General features: G+C 44.5%; 1 protein-coding gene across 1 annotated transcript in view; it reads left to right on the forward strand.

Moving 5' to 3' along the window:
• Positions 1-20,045, forward strand: part of LOC137538454 (cathepsin D-like) — a 50,593-nt gene that overhangs the window by 16,380 nt on the left and 14,168 nt on the right. Inside the window, exons 3-8 of the mRNA XM_068260669.1 lie at positions 418-541; positions 5,692-5,810; positions 8,174-8,373; positions 9,114-9,236; positions 12,202-12,346; positions 17,662-17,760. Of these exons, the coding sequence (XP_068116770.1) occupies positions 418-541; positions 5,692-5,810; positions 8,174-8,373; positions 9,114-9,236; positions 12,202-12,346; positions 17,662-17,760 (810 nt within the window). The remainder of the gene's footprint in view (positions 1-417; positions 542-5,691; positions 5,811-8,173; positions 8,374-9,113; positions 9,237-12,201; positions 12,347-17,661; positions 17,761-20,045) is intronic.

The raw sequence follows: 20,045 nt of genomic DNA on the forward strand, positions 1-20,045 counted from the left end.
TCCCCTGATTTACATTCTGAAATGTATCAATGGTGGTGAGTTCCGCCAGGTGATCTGTACGGAATATTCTATGCACAGAGGGAGATACTGGTTGCTTGGTAGTTGGAAACAGCTGTTATTTCCCACAATGCAACAAGGTTAATAAACAGTATGGCCCTGACATCACACTGTGGGAGGGGTTTCACCACAATAACAGCCATGCAGACGTCCCTGATGATCTGTTTGTGAAAAAGTAAAGATTTCTCGTGGTAGTTTTCTCTACTGATTACGATGGAGTCCATTCCTCCCTATAGCAACACGTTTCAGACCGCAAGGGTCTTTATTCATGCTCCATTTGTCTCTTTATCAGATTGTGATTATATCAGCATGTTTACCAATATTTCATTTGTATCGTCTTACTTTGGTCTTCCAATCCAGGCTCAGTACTATGGTGAAATTGGAATTGGGACCCCTCCTCAGACATTCACAGTAGTGTTTGATACCGGATCATCTAATCTGTGGGTGCCCTCTGTGCACTGCTCCTGGCTGGACATCGCCTGCTGTGAGTACCACTTGCTGTCCTTGGACTTGTATAATGCTTTTCACATTCTGCTGATATATTTTTTTCTGCTGAAAAAAATAAAAAAATAAATCTTTGAAAGCCAACTTTGGGTTTAATAACCATAAAAAAAAAATCCCGAACTCCTAGTAGAGATATCGAGTAAGATGCCAATCACATTAATGTTCTGTTGAATTTGGCCCAGTTTCAAGGTCAATACAGTTTGTGGACAAGAAGGCAGACAGGAGATTAGCACACACTGAGATTGTGATCCAATGACAAATTATCTGTTAAAATAATTACAAATATGTAAAATCATACTATAAACAACCTTTAAGTGCCGAGCATGAGTTATGCTGTAGGACAGAGGTGCCCACACTTTTTCGGCTTGTGAGCTACTTTAATCTAAAAAAATTAGCAAGTCAAAATGATCTACCCATGTACAATTTTAGGAGCACACTTGTATATACAGAATGGAAAATGTAGTGGGGTCAGGATCTACCATAAAGTCCTTCCCGATCTACCGGTAGATCGCGATTTACCTAATGGGCACCCCTGCTGTAGGAAATAACACAGTGCAGCGGAGCTGCCTCCAAGTATACTTAGAATCTGTGCGATCATGTGACTTTGGACTATATATCAACTAGTAGCAGAAGTCTTCTGCTCTCTCTCTCTTTCCTGCCTCCCTACACTGCCCTGCAATGGGAGATACACACTCCTACACTGCCCCCTAGTGAGGGATACACACTCCTACACTGCCTCTGAGCCATCTACGTAGTTGTGACGTAGTGCGCCTGTGCAGAGCGCTTTCCGCCGCGGGCGCACAAGCAAGTATGCAAGTCGCCAGGCAGCACCTGCGCTGTCTGCCGTGACCATCTCGACCATGCAGTAAGTTTGGGGGACCAGTGCACAGTAAAGGAGGAGAACGGGGGAACGGTGGGCATGAGGAGAGCCTGCCTGCTCCCCCAGTTTGTTTTGGGGTTTTTTGTGCTAAAGTATCCTTTTAAAGCGGTATTGTCACCATAAAAATGAAATTTCAACAGCAACTGGTCTGAGTGTATTAAGTGATAAAGATGCTTATTCTGCATTCAAAACTTTTTTCTGCTGTTATGGTTTGGAGTTATTACATACTATAGGAGCACTGGCCCTAGTGCCAAAAAGTTGAATGCTGGGAGTTCTTTTGAATGCTGGGAGTTCTTTTGAATGCTGGGAGTTCTTTTTATCTATAATATATTCCTCCTCTTCCATTTATTTCCCTGCCTAGCTGATCACTTGTGTTTACAAGCAAGGCTGAGATGACTCAGTGATTGGATGTGTAAATAAATAAAAAAAAAAGACTTTGGGAGGAGGGCAGCTAATGAATACACAATGAGCAAGAGAAGGGAGGGGGGAAACAAGAGTCAGGGAGGATATGTCAGCATTAGCTTGGCAAGATGGCCAATGCCTAGAAAAGGATTTTCTGCTTTTCCTTTGTAAAATTCACAGGAATCATTATGTGGATAGCACAATACATCTGTTATGTAAGTAGAGGTAGTATTTATCTACTTATATATGTGGTTTTTATTTCTAGGTTAGCATGGGTGTCGCTTGTTCTTTAACCCATTCGCGTTCCGTCGTTTTCACTTGAGAAACGTTCACCTTCCATTCATTAGCCTATAACTTTATCACTACTTATCACAATGAACTGATCTATATCTTGTTTTTTCTGCCACCAATTAGGCTTTCTTTGGGGGGTACATTTTGCTAAGAGCCACTTTACTGTAAATGCATTTTAACAGCAAGAATAAGAAAAAAAACGGAAAAAATCATTATTTCTCAGTTTTCAGCCATTATAGTTTTAAAATAATACATGCCTCCATAATTAAAACTCACGTATTGTATTTGCCCATATGTCCCGGTTATTACACCTTTAAAATTATGTCCCTATCACAATGTATGGCGACAATATTTTATTTGGAAATAAAGGTGCATTTTTTCCGTTTTGCATCTATCACTATTTACAAGTTTAAAATAAAAAAATATAGAAATATTTCATCTTTACATTGATATTTAAAAAGTTTAGACCCTTAGGTAAATATTTACATGTTTTTTTTTTATTGTAATTTTTTTTTTTTTTTATATTAAACATTTTATTTGGGTAGTTTTGGGAGGGTGGGATGTAAACAATAGGTTTATAATGTAAATGTGTGTTGATTTTTATTTTTTTTTACTTTTAGTTGTAGTATTACTTTTTGGCCACAAGATGGCGGCCATGAGTTTGTTTACATGACGTCACTCTAAGCGTAACATACGCTTAGAGAGACACATGGGGGAGGTAACAGCCAGAAAAGGCACAGCTTCCGAGAGAAGCTGTCGCTTTTTCAGCGGGGGAGAGGAATCAGTGTTTGGGCACCATAGCCCGATTCACTGATTGCCTGGCTAACAAACCGCGGGGTGGGAGCGCGCGTGCGCGATCGGCCGCGGGAGCGCGCATGGTTCCTGGACGTAGTTTCTACGTCCAGGAACTAAAATACATATGTCAGAGGTTGGCGCTCACAATGCCACCTACCCTCCCACCTCAACTCAATAAAAAGCGATGTTTCCCCTTTAAAACCAAACATATGCACAATGTCCACTAGGCAGTTATAAAACCGGCTACGATTAAAATCGATTCCAATTCCAACATCAACAATCTGTGTGTGTAAGGGAGTCCTATCACAGTCAGTATTCAATCAGGATCATTTCTTAAGTTGCTGGCAGATTCATGTATCCAAAAGACAATAGACCGTCACCACACCTCTGTGAGATACACTCACCAGATGCTTAGACTGCGGGCTCTCCCCCTGGGACCAGGACGCTATAGGAGGGCAAAGCTGACCGAACGCGCGGCGGTCGGAAGTCCACCAGAGGCGAAGGGAGACCCAAGCCAGCTGGCCACCTTGGCAGGGGAGAGCCCGCAGGATAAATTACTCTGTGCGAGATATCATTGTGGAAATTGTAAGTGCAACTGATTTTAAAATTTTAATTACAGTGACAGTATTACGCTATGTGGAGTATTTTTATTGAGGTACATTGAGGAGGATAGAGAACATATTGGATTTTCAGAAGCCGGTCGGATCTTGCCAGAAGGGGTGAGGGACGACCCTGTTACTGTCCCAAAGTGCCATCTGACCTATCAGCAGGTCTAAGCATCTGGTGAGTGTATCTCACAGAGGTGTGGTGACGGGCTATTGTCTTTTGGATACATGAATCTGCCAGCAACTTAAGAAGTGATCCTGATTGAATACTGACTGTGATAGGACTCCCTTACACACACAGATTGTTGATGTTGGAATTGGAATCGATTTTAATCGTAGCCGGTTTTATAACTGCCTAGTGGACATTGTGCATATGTTTGGTTTTAAAGGGGAAACATCGCTTTTTATTGAGTTGAGGTGGGAGGGTAGGTGGCATTGTGAGCGCCAACCTCTGACATATGTGTTAATTACTATTGCAAACAGAGGGGCGAACCAGTGCGGGTTGACTAATTGTGTTCCTAGTCAGCGCGAAGTGTGTAACTTTTTGTTTTATTAGGAACTAAAATAGGTTAATTGATGCAGTCCTTGTACTGTGGCTTGAGTCTGAACACCAAACTTAACATTTTTGTTTACTTTTTTATGTGATTTTGTATTTGCAGCAATATACTATACATGGGAGGACTGTCCAGGGGGGAAAGGGGGACAATTCCCCCCAGGTTGCCTCTCATTTAATGATTTAGGGCTGGTACAGTGCCTGGTGCTTTCATGTTTTTGTATAAGGCAATGTGAACCACTAGGCTGGCTGAGAAAAATAAACGCCCAATTTCAGAGCAATTAGAGGGCAGGCAAGCTGGTAAATATACACAGCATGATGCAGAGCAGAGGCTTGCCTGCAGGGTCCATGGGAAAAATCTGTCTAGTCTCTCACCACTGTTAAAATGACTGCATGTGCACAGCTACATAAGGTATTGTCTAGGTTGAAAAGTTTTTGACAGTCATTAGACTCCAGAAGGGCTGCTTGCAGACAATCCCTAGACTCCAGAAGGGTTGCTTGCAGACAGTCCTTAGACTCCAAAAGGGCTGCTTGCAGGTGAATTCTGATCATAAATTCTAAATGCGACGGAAACCCCAGCTGTTGTCCCTCAACTGTATTTCCCATGTGACTACTGGCATACAGCACGTGGGGCACGTGTATGATGTAATTTGGGCTTGGGCTGCGGTGAAAACGGGCCTCTAGTTTGTGTTTTCCCTCCAGGCCAAAAGGTCCCAGTCCTCCCCTAATACTATAGAATTAGCAACATGCACAATATGTAGGAAAAAGCAGAAAGTTGGGGGAGAGGGGGGGGGGTTGATGCAGAGGAAACATAAAAACGGAATTGCGAACAAACAGAAAACAAGATCCCAAATTGCAAACAGCCCATTATATGTGTGGCAATGCGCATTTCACACTATGCAGCAAAACGTGCAGGAGTTCATTCACTAGACTGCAATAAGTAGACTAATGTGCGTCAAGTCTTATGTCTGATGAGTAGAGCAGAATGCAATACATTGCATACATACAATGCATTACTTATCTTTTGTAAGACTTTACACATGCTATTCTGCTTAGCACAGTTTAGTGAATATCCCCCTTATTAGTAAGGAAATATCACAAATAAAATGTTCTAAAGGCCCGTACCCACTACATTATTTCTACAAGATTTTTGACTGGCGGGTTTTTTTGAGCTACGAGTGGGTACAGGCGTGTGATTGCGTGACCCACATTTGGTGCCGCGCAGCGATACCGATCATCGAGGCAGATTGGATCTTTAAGATCCCCGAAGACTCCGCGCAAAGTACCGCAATCCCTTGACTTCCCCTTTGCACCGTTGTGTGACGATGCATGTACCTGCCAGAAGGGAGATGGATCAGGGAACAATTGTCGTCGGGGGACGTAGCTGGGATCCATCTTTCTGCCTCGTCAAGGGAGTAGTCACCTTTAGATAAATCAGCCTGGAGCACTTGCAAGCCACTAATTAAATTGGCAGTTAAAAGGGTTTAGAACAATTCATTTCTTGTGATAATTTTTAATCAAATCAGATTATTTCAATGAATGGCAAAGCCTGTAAATTTGGGTTGATGATATGTGGCTACAATGTAGAATGTGTTCTATTTCAGTAACGCACCACAAATATGACTCCTCCAAGTCCTCCACCTACGTGAAGAATGGCACAGATTTCTCCATCCAATATGGCACTGGCAGTTTGTCTGGATACCTGAGTCAGGATACTGTGACGGTAAGTGTCATAAATAGACACGGCCTGAAACTGGCAAATGTCTGTTTAGTTGTCTTCATCTTTAGAGCGTCCTTGGCTCCAAACCATTGCTCTCCTGCCCTCTCAGGTTTGTTGATATCCTCTAACATCTCCTCAGTCAGTCACTGAAGTGACTGTGACATCTCAGGAAATACAGGACCACTATCGGGAAAAATTGTAACATTTATATATCATACCTATGACATTTGAGAATAAAATGCACTATAAATGTATTTTTTCCCATGTCGCTGTCACTTACAATCAGGACCGGGCCGAGGCAGAGGCGAGAGAGGCTCCAGCCTCAGGGCGCAGTGTAGGAGGGGACGCACAACTCACTCAGCTAAAACTTCGCCTATTGTGTTTGAAGCAGAGAGAAATAAGAAAAGGGGATACATGGCAGTGACTGCGAGCCAGATAACTAGAGAATAAGGTGTTGGGGCCCTGGGGCACCTCTTTGTCTAATAGCAATCAGTGTGTGACGGCTGGGGTGGGAGAGATGGAGGGGCGCACTTTGGTGTCTCAGCCTTGGGTGCTGGAGGACCTTGTCCCGGCTCTGCTTACAATAGGTAGTTAAAATCCAGGTTCTGGACTAGTCCATCTTCTCATAGGGGATTCTCAGTGTTTTCTTTATTTTCAAAAGCACTTACTGAATGGCAGTTGCTCTGTCCAACTGCCAAAACAGTGTGCAAACGGGTAGGGAGGGTGGCTGTTATCTTTGTATAGATCCTTTACAGGGAGTGCTTTTGTAAAGAAAATGCTGAGAACCATCCATGAGGAGATGGGCCAAAACCTGTCAGATTTTTACTACTGATACTTACTGTATGTGACATTTTACTCAGGGAGAAATATGCATCTTATATTATTATTATTATTATTTATTTATAAAGAGCCAACATATTCCGTGTACAAGGATGAAAACAAAGAAGGGGTACATAAAGATGCAGACAATGATATACATCAAATATGGACTGTGGTACAAAATATAGAACTGGTGACTACAATGACAGATGTAACATGATGAATAAAATGTATAACAGAGTGCAAGCTGTGAAATGAACAACAAAATCCAAGACACAAAGGGTGAGAGAGCCCTGCCCTTGCAAGCTTACAATCATATGCTAGGTACACACAATACAATTTTCTGGCAGATTTACCTGCCAGATCTATTATTTCCAACATGTCCGATCTGAATTTTGATAGATTTTGTCCGATTTTCCGATCTTTTTTTAATTGCTTTTTGTGCAGTTCTATGAAAACTGATTGGAATTCAGATCGGACATGTTTGAAAGAATGTACCTTGCAGGTCAATCTGCCAGAAAATTGTGTGGTGTGTACCTAGTATTATATGTGTGCGTTTACAATCTTACAATTTTTTGTGATAGTGGTCCTTTAATTATAATCTTGTTTGTGTGCAAATGTACAGGCATGTCTAATTGTAAATCATTTTATAAGCCTTTCCTAACAACCAATCAGCTTTTCACCTTATTTTACTAGTTGTTGTTGCAGCATGTAAGGGGAGTGCCGACTGGTTGCTAGGACGGAAGTAAAGTTATTCTCCAGACATTACATACATGACCCATGTGTTGGTGCTTAACCGCTTCCCGACCGCGTCATGCTGATGGGCGTGGCCATTGCGGCAGCCCCAGGACCGCCTAACGCCAATCAGCGTTAGGTCCTTGGGGTGGGTATTGCAGGGAATCATGCGTGCTGATGCGCGCGCAACTCTGCATGAATGACGGAGCAGAGCTCCGCCATCAGTCTCCCAGTGGCGATCGCTGCTGGGAGACTGTTAGACGGCGAAACCGCCTAATAAACCTGTACAGTACTGTGATCTAAGGCAGCGCTGTACTGGGGACAGCCATGTGACACGGCTGTCCCCTCCATTGGCTCAGGGGTGATCAGCTGTCATAGGCTGAAGCCTATGACAGCCGATCACAGTGATAGGATTGCAGGGGGAGGGAGGGGCCACTGCAAAAAACAAAACAAAACAAAAAACAAATATTTATTTAAAAATAAAACAAATATTTATTTAAAAAACAAACAAACATTGAGGGAGCGACCAGACCCCACCAACAGAGAGCTCTGTTGGTGGGTAGAAAAGGGGGGAAGGAATCACTTGTGTGCTGTTGTGCGGCCCTGCCTCGAGGCCTTAAAGCTGCAGTGGCCCTTTTTGTGAAAAATGGCCTGGTCTTTAGGGGGGTTTGACACTGCGGTCAAGTAGTGAATATGGGCAGTGTGAAAACTCCAGTTTCTCTGCACTTTTCATAATGAATGGGGCTTTTCGTATGTAAAATAAATGTGGACTGTATTTACACCTTCTCTCTGTCCCTTAAATGTTTTCTCAGATTGGCAATTTGGCAGTAAAAGGACAGCTTTTCGGAGAAGCAGTGAAGCAGCCTGGAATTGCCTTTATAGCAGCCAAATTTGACGGGATTTTGGGTATGGCGTACCCCAGGATTTCTGTTGATGGAGTTCCGCCTGTGTTTGACAGTATGATGGCACAGAAGCTACTAGAGAAAAACATATTCTCCTTCTACCTGAATAGGTGAGGAATGTCGTCTTTTTTGTTTGTCTTTAAAGTAGTAAGATAAGGTATACACTTGCTAGTATAACTCAGCTGAGGCAGATGCAGGCTGTAGCAGCTGCCTCAGCTGAGTTATGCTAGCGAGTGTATACCTTATCTTACTGTAGAATCTCTGGTGTGTGTACGCTGACTCTGCTGTACTCTCTCACCCTCTATCATGCGCTGCTGGTCGTCCCTCCGTCCTCTTCCATAGTAATAGAACACATCACTAGCGTGCAGGTGTCTGTACAGCATCGTAACCCGAACTGTCGTCCGAGGGATCCATTCCCAATCCATGTCAGGCAGCAGTAATTGCATGTGTGTACCTAGCATTTTCATACTTGAGATTGCATGTACTTAAAACGTTCTAAAATGGAGCCCTGACCAATAATGTAATGTGCATTCATTATTTATTTTACCCCCTTTTTAAGTACTAGTATAAGCTGTTACTTTGAGTCTATACTGATAGTAAACTAGCTGCAATGTGTGCTGATCTCTTTTGTTCTCACTGCTTTGTAAGTAGTCTCTTTGCATCCCTGGTTGTGAAGTATACTCTTTATTTATTTTGTTTAGGGGTAACATTTGATTCCTCTGTCCCACATCACTCTCTAACCACTTCCTGTCATCTCCATCCTGTATATCCATTATCCCATATTTGTTCTCTCTTGATTAAGGACCAGATTGGATTGTACTGCGTCTCATTTTCCATTTTCTACCTTTAGGAATCCAGAATCACAGCCAGGTGGTGAGCTTTTACTGGGTGGCACAGATCCCAAGTATTATACAGGAGATTTTAACTATGTGAATATCACTCGCAAGGCATACTGGGAAATCCATATGGACCAGTAAGTGGCAGAAGGGAAATTGGTAGCTGTGTTACCTTCCTCTGTATGATGATATACTCATGGTGTAGTCCTCTTATAAATCCGTCACTGACTTTGTGTTTCTCACAATAAGACTTCACTCAGAGTAGACCTTTCCTGGTTAAAATCACCACCCCAGTGGAAATGTATTATGTAGGTAAGTGTTACTTCCGTGAGGCCATCATGCCAGACTCGCTCAGATTAAGTAGCATCGGTACCATTCGATTTGCAGCAGGACTACCGTCACCTTGTAAGTGAGAGTACACAGCTTCCTAGGGTCATATACAGTATATATAGCCTTCTCTATATAGATCAAGTCCAAAGCTAACTCTTTACTCTTACCTCTGCTGAAATTGGCTTGTTGCAGGAGGCGTGCCCAGCCAGCCACGGAGAGTCTGACATCATGGCAATGAGTCAGGTGACTTTTATATATACACAAAACTAATTCCTATTGGCGGGCAATTTTAGCTGTGAAACTTCCACTTTGATTCACTTACAACTAGACCTTTCACTTACAGGTCAAGTTGCTCATATCAGTACTGCTCTCATCACATTTATTTAGCAATGGTGCTATTTTACAGAGAAGTAAAGTGTTTCATTACAAAGTGACAGCAAGAACAGCCATCTTCCTGCAAGTCTTGCTAACCCTTTAGCAGCCAATTTATTTAGAGGCTAGCAAGTGTTCAAGGCCAATTTATAAGGTCATTTTTTTTTGATTTGCTACATTTCCCTGCTTCTAATTAGTACTGCTGTAATGTGTATTTATGGCCACTTGTCACTAGGGGCAGTGTAAAACAATAACAGATGACTTCTGCTTTCAGTTTCTGTATTTTCTGCTAGCAGAGAGAGATCAAAGCATTACAAGAATTTGCAGCACAACAAGTTCTGCCGACTGAGGACAAAAGCAGTGTACTTATCTCAAACTAGATAACTCTATTGAAGGTGCTAATGGGTTAATTTCTTTGTTCCTGATGAGTATCCATAACATTGACTGATTTTATTTTCTTAGTTTTTTTAACCATACTGCTTCAGCTACTTTTCAAAGTGCTGAAATACATTTTTTCTAATGATAAGACGTAAATGTTTTCCTTAGATTAGCTCATTAGTACAGTAAGAAAACATGACTACTGCTTCCATTTCAATAGTTGAGGGTATTATAGAGACATAAAGCGATGAATGCATAAATTCAGGTGTCATCTTCCCTGTGACGTAGCTACAGATCCATGGATACTGATGCCCCTGCCAGCTCATCCTTACCTTGGGGCCCCGATCACTGGGCTTCATCTCCCAAAGGACCATTTTCCTAAGGAGAGGAATGGTGAGGGTTGCCTCAGGATACAGAATAACTTAAAGAGCAACTCAGGATTGACCTTCATCCCAATCTGTAGCCGATACCCCCTTTCCCAAGAGAAATCTTTACCTTTTCTCCAATAGATCATCAGGGGGTCTGAATGGCTGATATTGTGGTGAAACCCCTACCACTGTATGATGTCATGACCATGGTCCTGACAATTTCTGTCTGTGAAATAACAGCTTTTTCCAACCGCCAAACAAGCAATATCTCCCTCTGTGCATAGAACGCTCAGTAAACAAATATTATGTACAGATCACCTGGCAGAATTAAAGATGTCACCATCAGTGATACATATTAGAATGTAAATCAGAGAGAGGAAAGATTGTACAATGGGCAAAAACTGACTAAATCATTTATAAATGAATATTGTAAAAAATAATCAATTTTATTTATTATGTTATTTTCACTACAGTTCCTCTTTAATAACGACTATCACTATGTAAGGGGCACATAGCAGTAATCACACCATATTACCATTGAGGAGCCAGTTCAGTGATTAACCTATTTTGGTTCCTGGACGTAGTTTCTACGTCCAGGAACCATGCGCGCTATCGCGCGCTCCCGTGGCCGATCGCGCGCGTGCACGCGCACTCCCGGCCGTGGATTCGGTAGCAAGGGAATCAATGTATCGGGCTACGGTGCCCGATCATTGATTCCTCTCCCCCGCTGAAAAAGCAACAGCTTCTCTCAGAAGCTGCGCCTTTTCTGGCCATTCCCTGCCCAATGCGCCACTCTAAGCGTGTGTTACGCTTAGAGTGACGTCATGTAAACAAACTCATGGCCACCATCTTGTGGCCAAAAAGTAATACTACACCTGTAAAAAAAAATAATTTAAAATTAACACACATTTACATTATAAATCTATTGTTTACCTCCCACCCTCCCAAAACTACCCAAATAAAATGTTTACAATAAAAAAAAAAAAACATTACAATAAAAAAAACAAACAAACATGTAAATATTTACCTAAGGGTCTAAACTTTTTAAATATCAATGTAAAGATGAAATATTTCTAAAAATTTTTTATTTTAAACTTGTAAATAGTGATAGATGCAAAACGGAAAAAATGCACCTTTATTTCTAAATAAAATATTGTCGCCATACATTGTGATAGGGACATAATTTTAACAGTGTTATAACCGGGACATATGGGCAAATACAATACGTAAGTTTTAATTATGGAGGCATGTATTATTTTAAAACTATAATGGCTGAAAACTGAGAAATAATGAATTTTTTCCGTTTTTTCTTATTCTTCCTGTTAAAATGCATTTACAGTAAAGTGGCTCTTAGCAAAATGTACCCCCCAAAGAAAGCCTAATTGGTGGCGGAAAAAACAAGATATAGATCAGTGCATTGTGATAAGTAGTGATAAAGTTATAGGCTAATGAATGGGAGGTGAACATTTCTCACGTGAAAACGACGGAACCTGAATGGGTTAATGTAGGGCCCTGGGCAGGTCTTCAAGAATAAGTTACATCCTTAGCTACCCCTATTGCTAGGGCTCTGCATCAATCAAAATTCCACAAAGTATGTAGATTGTGGTGTCTAAACTACATCTTCTTATCAAGCATCTGTTTCTGCTGTTTATAGGCTGGGTGTTGGAGATCAGCTTATGCTTTGTAAAGGAGGCTGTGCAGCCATTGTGGACACCGGGACTTCATTAATCACCGGCCCACAGGATGAAGTGATTGCCCTGCAGAAAGCAATTGGAGCCACACCTCTTACTCAGGGACAGGTAAGTTTATTAGAATTAAATATTTCAGTCCAGGTCCTCAGTTTTAGGTATCAGTTACAGTGACCATATTTGTCCTGGAAATGCAGGTGTAATGATTCTAGTTAATTTGAGGTCAGGTCAGACCCTTTTAGCACTAAAGCCCAGGCTCAGCAGAGAGGGAAAGGAGGGTAAGGCATTGCAGCTCATTTAATTGGGCCCGATTGAAAAGCACACCAAGTCATGTTGGCGTTCTTTTCACTTTGTACCCAGAGATGGTTTAAGCGGCGTTAAACCAATATGGGGTTCCCTCCTCGTCAGCAAAGTCAGCCTCTGGGGCCCCTCAGCCAGCTGCTACCCCCCTTCCCCATGTGGTCTCCCCCTGACTGCTCCCATGGCCTCTGCACGATGTATGGCTGGCTGCAGTGTAATAATTCAGCCCACACAGATAGTTGCACGCACCACGTATGAACACATACTACTTGGCATGTCATTCAAAGGAGAGATCAGAAAAATAACTTTTTCAACTGTAGCAATCAGTGCACATAGCGGCCAGACATTTTTAAAGGGGCAATAGGAAAAGCTTAGGGGCCTCTACAGACTTCTTCTTTGCCTTAATTATAGTGCCGACCCTGCTTGTACCAGGCACGGACTGTAATAGTATATTTTTCCAGAATGTACGTGGCACAGCTTAACTGAATTATTCAGCTCTTCAGGGTCAGTTAAAAAAAAAGGAAAGAAAAATCATTTTTGGAGGTTTTTGAAAAGAAAGCAGATTTTTTTTCTTTGGACCTTCTATAAAGCTAAATGGAAACCGAAGCCTGAAAAAGACAGATTCTAATAACAATCCAACTAATAAGTGAACTGAAGTCATGTGATGGATAGCATACTGGTTGCATGGGTTAATTGTATGTGGCATCAGTGGCGGACATACGGCCGTGCAGGCCGTGCCGCCGCACGAGGGCCCCTGAAGTTCCGTTTTCTTCAGGGGCCCATTAAGTATTTTTTTTTTTTATTTTTTTTTTATTATTTTATTCCCCGGGGGGGCCCCCGATTCCTATCCTCCCTCCCTCCCTCACCTCGGGGGGGCCCCCCTCCCGATATGCGCGGCGGGAGAGCGAGCGAGCGAGCGGCAAATGCAGGAAGTCTTCAGGGCTCTCCAGGCATCCGCTAGAGGCCCAGCCGCTTAGTCTCCAATATGTCTCCAGTTGGAGACATATTGGAGACTCAGCGGCTGGGCCTTTAGCGGATGCCTGGAGAGCCCTGAAGACTTCCTGCATTTGCCGCTCGCTCTCCCGCCGCGCATATCGGGAGGGGGCCCCCCGAGGTGAGGAAGGGAGGGAGGGAGGATAGGAGTCGGGCCCCCCACCCGGATAGCTACCCACCCGGCTACCTAACCACCTACCCACCCGGCTACCTACCTACCCACCCACCAGGCTTCCTACCTACCCACCCGACTACCTAACCACCCACCAGGCTTCCTACCTACCTACCCACCCGGCTACCTACCCACCCACCAGGCTTCCTACCTAACCACCCACCCAACTACCTAACCACCCACCCGGCTACCTACCCACCCGGCTACCTACCCACCCACCAGGCTTCCTACCTAACCACCCACCCAACTACCTAACCACCCACCCGGCTACCTACCCACCCGGCTACCTACCCACCCGGCTACCTACCTACCTACCCACCCGGCTACCTACCTACCTAACCACCTACCCGGCTACCTACCTAACTACCCACCCGGCTACCTACCGGGCTAGTTACCAACCCACCCACCAGGCTACCTACCCACCCACCAGGCTACCTACCTACCCACCCACCCACCAGGCTACCTACCCACCCACCAGGCTTCCTACCTACCCACCCGGCTACCTACCTACCCACCCGGCTACCTACCCACCCACCAGGCTTCCTACCTACCCACCCGGCTACCTACCTAACCACCCACCCGGCTACCTACCTACCCACCCACCCGGCTACCCACCCACCAGGCTTCCTACCTACCTACCCACCCGGCTACCTACCTAACCACCCACCCGGCTACCTACCTAACCACCCACCCGGCTACCTACCGGGCTAGTTACCAACCCACCCACCAGGCTACCTACCCACCCACCAGGCTACCCACCCACCCGGCTACCCACCCACCAGGCTTCCTACCTACCTACCCACCCGGCTACCTACCTAACCACCCACCCGGCTACCTACCTAACCACCCACCCGGCTACCTACCGGGCTAGTTACCAACCCACCCACCAGGCTACCCACCCACCCACCAGGCTACCTACCTAACCACCCACCCGGCTACCTACCTAACCACCCACCCGGCTACCTACCGGGCTACCTACCTACCCACCCACCAGGCTACCTACCTACCCACCCACCAGGCTACCTACCTAACCACCCACCCGGCTACCTACCGGGCTAGTTACCAACCCACCCACCAGGCTACCTACCCACCCACCAGGCTACCCACCCACCCACCAGGCTACCTACCTAACCACCCACCCGGCTACCTACCTAACCACCCACCCGGCTACCTACCTAACCACCCACCCGGCTACCTACCGGGCTAGTTACCAACCCACCCACCAGGCTACCTACCTACCCACCCACCAGGCTACCTACCTAACCACCCACCCGGCTACCTACCGGGCTAGTTACCAACCCACCCACCAGGCTACCTACCTACCCACCCACCGGGCTACCTACCTACCTACCGGGCTAGTTACCCACCCACCCACCAGGCTACCTATCCACCCACCCACCCACTCACCCACCCACTAGGCTACCTATCCACCCAACCACCCATGGGAGCTGCGCGCCGGATGGAGGCTGGGACAGGAGGTCTGCTGCTGCAGGTGAGTAAATGTTTTTGTTTTATTTATATTAGCAGGTGTATGTTCTGGGCAGGTCTGCCACATGATTGCATGTATTTTCTGGGCATATCTGCCGACATGATTGCACGTATTTTCTGGGCATATCTGCCGACTTGTTTGCACGTATTTTCTGGGCATATCTGCCGACTTGATTGCATGTATTTTCTGGGCATATCTGCCGACTTGTTTGCACGTATTTTCTGGGCATATCTGCCGACTTGATTGCATGTATTTTCTGGGCATATCTGCCGACTTGATTGCACGTATTTTCTGGGCATATCTGCCGACATGATTGCACGTATTTTCTGGGCATATCTGCCGACATGATTGCACGTATTTTCTGGGCATATATGTGTATTTTCTTGAGAAAACCTGCACAATTATGTGAATTTTCTGGGGAAAGGGTCACCAAAACTTGGGCCCACTGTCTTTGCGTTGCACTTTTCAAGGGAACCTGAGGTGAGAATAATATTGAGGCTGACATATTTCTCTCCTTTTAAGCAATACCAGTTGCCTGGCTGCCGTGCTGGTCCCCTGCCTCTTATTCTTTCAACCATAGACCCTGAACAAGCATGCAGCAGGTCAGGGGTTTCTGACAATATTGTCAGAACTGAGAAGATTAGCTGCATGCTTGTTGCTGGTGTAATTCAGTTTATTACTGCAGCCAAATAGATCAGCAGGGCCGCCAGGCAACTAGTATTGTTTAAAAGGAAATAAACCCTCACCCCGGGTTTGCTTTAAGTTACAGTTAGCTCCGCCCTCATCCGGTCATTGCCACGCCCATTTTTTTGCCGCGGCGCTACGCGCCGCAGGCTCTATCCGCTATTTTTTGCCGCGGCGCGCTTCGCGCGCCGCAGGTTGTAGCCACGCCCATATTTTATGGGGGCCCACAATTACAATTTTGCACAGGGGCCCACTGCTGGCTGTGTCCGCCACTGTGTGGCATATCACATTACAGATCATTTCCTCTGCTTTCAGGATTCAGCAATTGGACAGGACAATCAGGTGTGACATCTAAATCATAAGAACAATAGATATCAGACCTGTAGTTCACAGGAAATAGGTAGTAAGAACTAAAAGGCTAGATTCACACTGTGTGGGTTGCATAATGCACGTTATAATGTGTGTGAACTGCAATGGACACTGCATTTGTTATAGCATAAACGCTCATTCAAGGCCTGCATGCAGGGAGTTAGAATAATGCAATCCGTTACAATGCAGAGATCTGAACAGGCCCATAGTACATGTAAAAAACCACAATTAAATTTGGGCGTGAAAATAGCGGAAAATCGTGTTGAATATTGGTTATTTTACCAATATTCTTTTACCCACTATAGTTGAATATCATGAATATCCATAATTTAACCAGTATTCTATTATCCACTATAGTAGAATATTGGTAATTTTACATCTGTGGCAAAGCGACATCCCCAATCACATCTAGTGTGTTCCCTGTCTAAGGACCCCTCCCCCCCCCCCCGGTGGTGCCTAACACTAAGGTCGTCGTCCCCCCCCCCCCCCCCCCGGGTGGTGGCTAACACTAAGGACCCCCCCCCCAGGTGGTGCCTAACACTAAGGACCCTTTCAGATGGTATCTAAAGCTAAGGATTGCCCCAGGTGGTGCCTAACATTAAGGACCCCCCCAGGTGGTGCCTAACACTAAGGACCTCCAAAGTGGTGCCTAACATTAAAACTCCCCTGGTAGGTGCCTAACCTTAACCCGTCCCCTTCCCACTCCTAACTGTAGGTGGGCTCCTAACCTTTCTATCCGTTAAAATTGAACTGCTGTAGCAGATCATTTTTACTATAGCCGAGTTCTTAAAGCGGTAAACTTACCATCATGATAGCGCTGTGCCCAAATTTACCAGTTGAACTGCTGTAGCAGATAATGAACTGCAGTAGCGGATATGTTTTACTATAGTGGATATTTTTTACTATAGAGTTCATGTAGTGGTAAAGGTAACTTTATCCTGACGTTGCGCCCAAATTTAACAGTCTGTGCCGTGAAAAACAGTCTGTGCCACAATGTTCTTCCTGTCCTTCTTGACAGGAAGTACGTCACCGGGATTCCCGTCAGTCCGTGCATGCGTGCTGCATCGCACCGTGCTCCGTCTTTTACCCTTACTGCGTCGCTGTAGACTTGCAATACTGCATAATGCGTGCGGTAGGCACAGATCATGTGGTAACGCATGGATGACTTTGTAGCGGGTACGCGGTGATCTAACTACTTCCTTTGCAGCGCATTGGCTATTGGCAACTATAGCTAGATATTTACAGTCAAGCTAGTGTTTAGGTAGAGGGAGTAGGATGAAAGTTGTTCTGGCTTACATTAGTCATGTTTTGAAAATCAGTTGATGCTTCGGTCAGTCTTGTATCATAGATGCTGTTATCAGTTATGTGGTGTTTCATACAGACATGACAGCATTTTATATACACTGTTGTCTTTTACAGTACATGGTCCATTGTGATGACGTCCCCTCTCTGCCTGTGATCTCATTGTTTCTTGGAGGGAAGCAATATACTCTGACAGGGGAACAGTATACACTGAAGGTGAGAAATCATTATATAAAAGAGTTTTGGTTACCCGGTATCAGTGTGTTTTCTAGCTGCTTGAGACTCTGTGTTAAAAATAGGCCTAGCTAGTATGGTACTATACCCCACTCAATATACAGTGGCTTGCAAAAGTATTCGACCCCCTTGCAGTTTTCCACATTTTGTCACATTACTGCCACAAACATGCATCAATTTTATGGAATTCCACATGAAAGACCAATACAAAGTGGTGTATATGTGAGAAGTGGATCGAAAATCATACATCATTCCAAACATTTTTTACAAATAAATAACTGCAAAGTGGGGTGTGCGTAATTATTCGGCCCCCTGAGTCAATACTTTGTAGAACCACCTTTTGCTGCAATTACAGCTGCCAGTCTTTTAGGGTATGTCTCTACCAGCTTTGCACATCTAGAGACTGAAATCCTTGCCCTTTCTTCTTTGCAAAACAGCTCCAGCTCAGTCAGATTAGATGGACAGCGTTTGTGAACAGCAGTTTTCAGATCTTGCCACAGATTCTCGATTGGATTTAGATCTGGACTTTGACTGGGCCATTCTAACACATAGATATGTTTTGTTTTAAACCATTCCATTGTTGCCCCGGCTTTATGTTTAGGGTCATTGTCCTGCTGGAAGGTGAACCTCCGCCCCAGTCCCAAGTCTTTTGCAGTCTCCAACAGGTTTTCTTCCAAGTTTGCCCTCTATTTGGCTCCATCCATCTTCCCATCAACTCTGACCAGCTTCCCTGTCCCTGCTGAAGAGATGCACCCCCCAAGCATGATGCTGCCACCACTATATTTGACAGTGGGGATGGTGTGTTCAGAGTGATGTGCAGTGTTAGTTTTCTGCCACACATAGCGTTTTACATTTTGGCCAAAAAGTTCCATTTTGGTCTCATCTGACCAGAGCACCTTCTTCCACATGGTTGCTGTGTCCCCCACATGGCTTGTGGCAAACTGCAAACGGGACTTCTTATGCTTTCTGTTAACAATGCCTTTCTTCTTGCCACTCTTCCATAAAGGCCAACTGTGTACAGTGCATGACTAATAGTTGTTCTATGGACAGAGTCTCCCACCTGAGCTGTAGATCTCTGCAGCTCGTCCAGAGTCACCATGGGCCTCTTGACTGCATTTCTGATCAGCGCTCTCCTTGTTCGGCCTGTGAGTTTAGGTGGATGGCCTTGTCTTGGTAGGTTTACAGTTGTGCCATACTCCTTCCATTTCTGAATGATCGCTTGAACAGTGCTCCTTGGGATGTTCAAGGCTTTGGAAATCTTTTTGTAGCCTAGGCCTGCTTTAAATTTCTCAATAACTTGATCCCTGACCTGTCTTGGACCTGTCTTGTGTGTTCTTTGGACTTCACGGTGTTGTTGCTCCCAATATTCTCTTAGACAACCTCTGAGGCCCTCACAGCGCAGCTGTATTTGTACTGACATTAGATTACACACAGGTGCACTCTATTTAGTCATTAGCACTTATCAGACAATGTCTATAGGAAACTGACTGCACTCAGATCAAAGGGGGCTGAATAATTATGTACACACCACTTTGCAGTTATTTATTTGTAAAACATGTTTGGAATCATGTATGATTTTCGTTCCACTTCTCATGTGTACACCACTTTGTTTTGGTCTTTCATGTGGAATTCCAATAAAATTGATTCATGTTTATGGCAGCAATATGACAAAATGTGGAAAACTTCAAGGGGGCCGAATACTTTTGCAACCCACTGTACATACCATGAACTCCGAATTGTTAAAATACAGTCATTTAAGCACAATAGCCCCACAGACAGCCTAAGTTGGCCTTCACCACTGTGAGTACTGCTGGTGATTTGTGTTGGTTGGTTGAGACTGCTGGTAAGTTGAGTTCCGGATATGCTGTATATATTTTTTTCACAGATTCTAAGAGAGTAAACAGAACAATGGTGGTGAGTCTGCAACACAATAACATGGTTGCCTTATATTTCTGAGATTTCTTCCAACCAAACCAAACCAAAATAATGGTGCATCTTAGTTTTTAAAACAAACTTAGTTAGTCCTAAGCAGCTGCTGCAACCTGTAAGTGACTTTGGGTGAGGATGGGAAGTAGCTACTGAGAAAATAAAGATCAACTCATGACAGACACTAAACTTTCTGGCAGGAAAACGACTGCCTCTAGGGCTGCAGCTAGAAATCATGAGGCCCCATAGTGAAATTTTGTGTCTCTCTATTACCCCCCCCCCTTCCCCCAAGAAATTATAAGCACACAGACACAAATCAGTTTTAGGTAGCCAGAGTGGCC

This window comes from Hyperolius riggenbachi, chromosome 11 (assembly GCF_040937935.1).
Source record: "Hyperolius riggenbachi isolate aHypRig1 chromosome 11, aHypRig1.pri, whole genome shotgun sequence".
NCBI classification, from domain to species: domain Eukaryota; kingdom Metazoa; phylum Chordata; class Amphibia; order Anura; family Hyperoliidae; genus Hyperolius; species Hyperolius riggenbachi.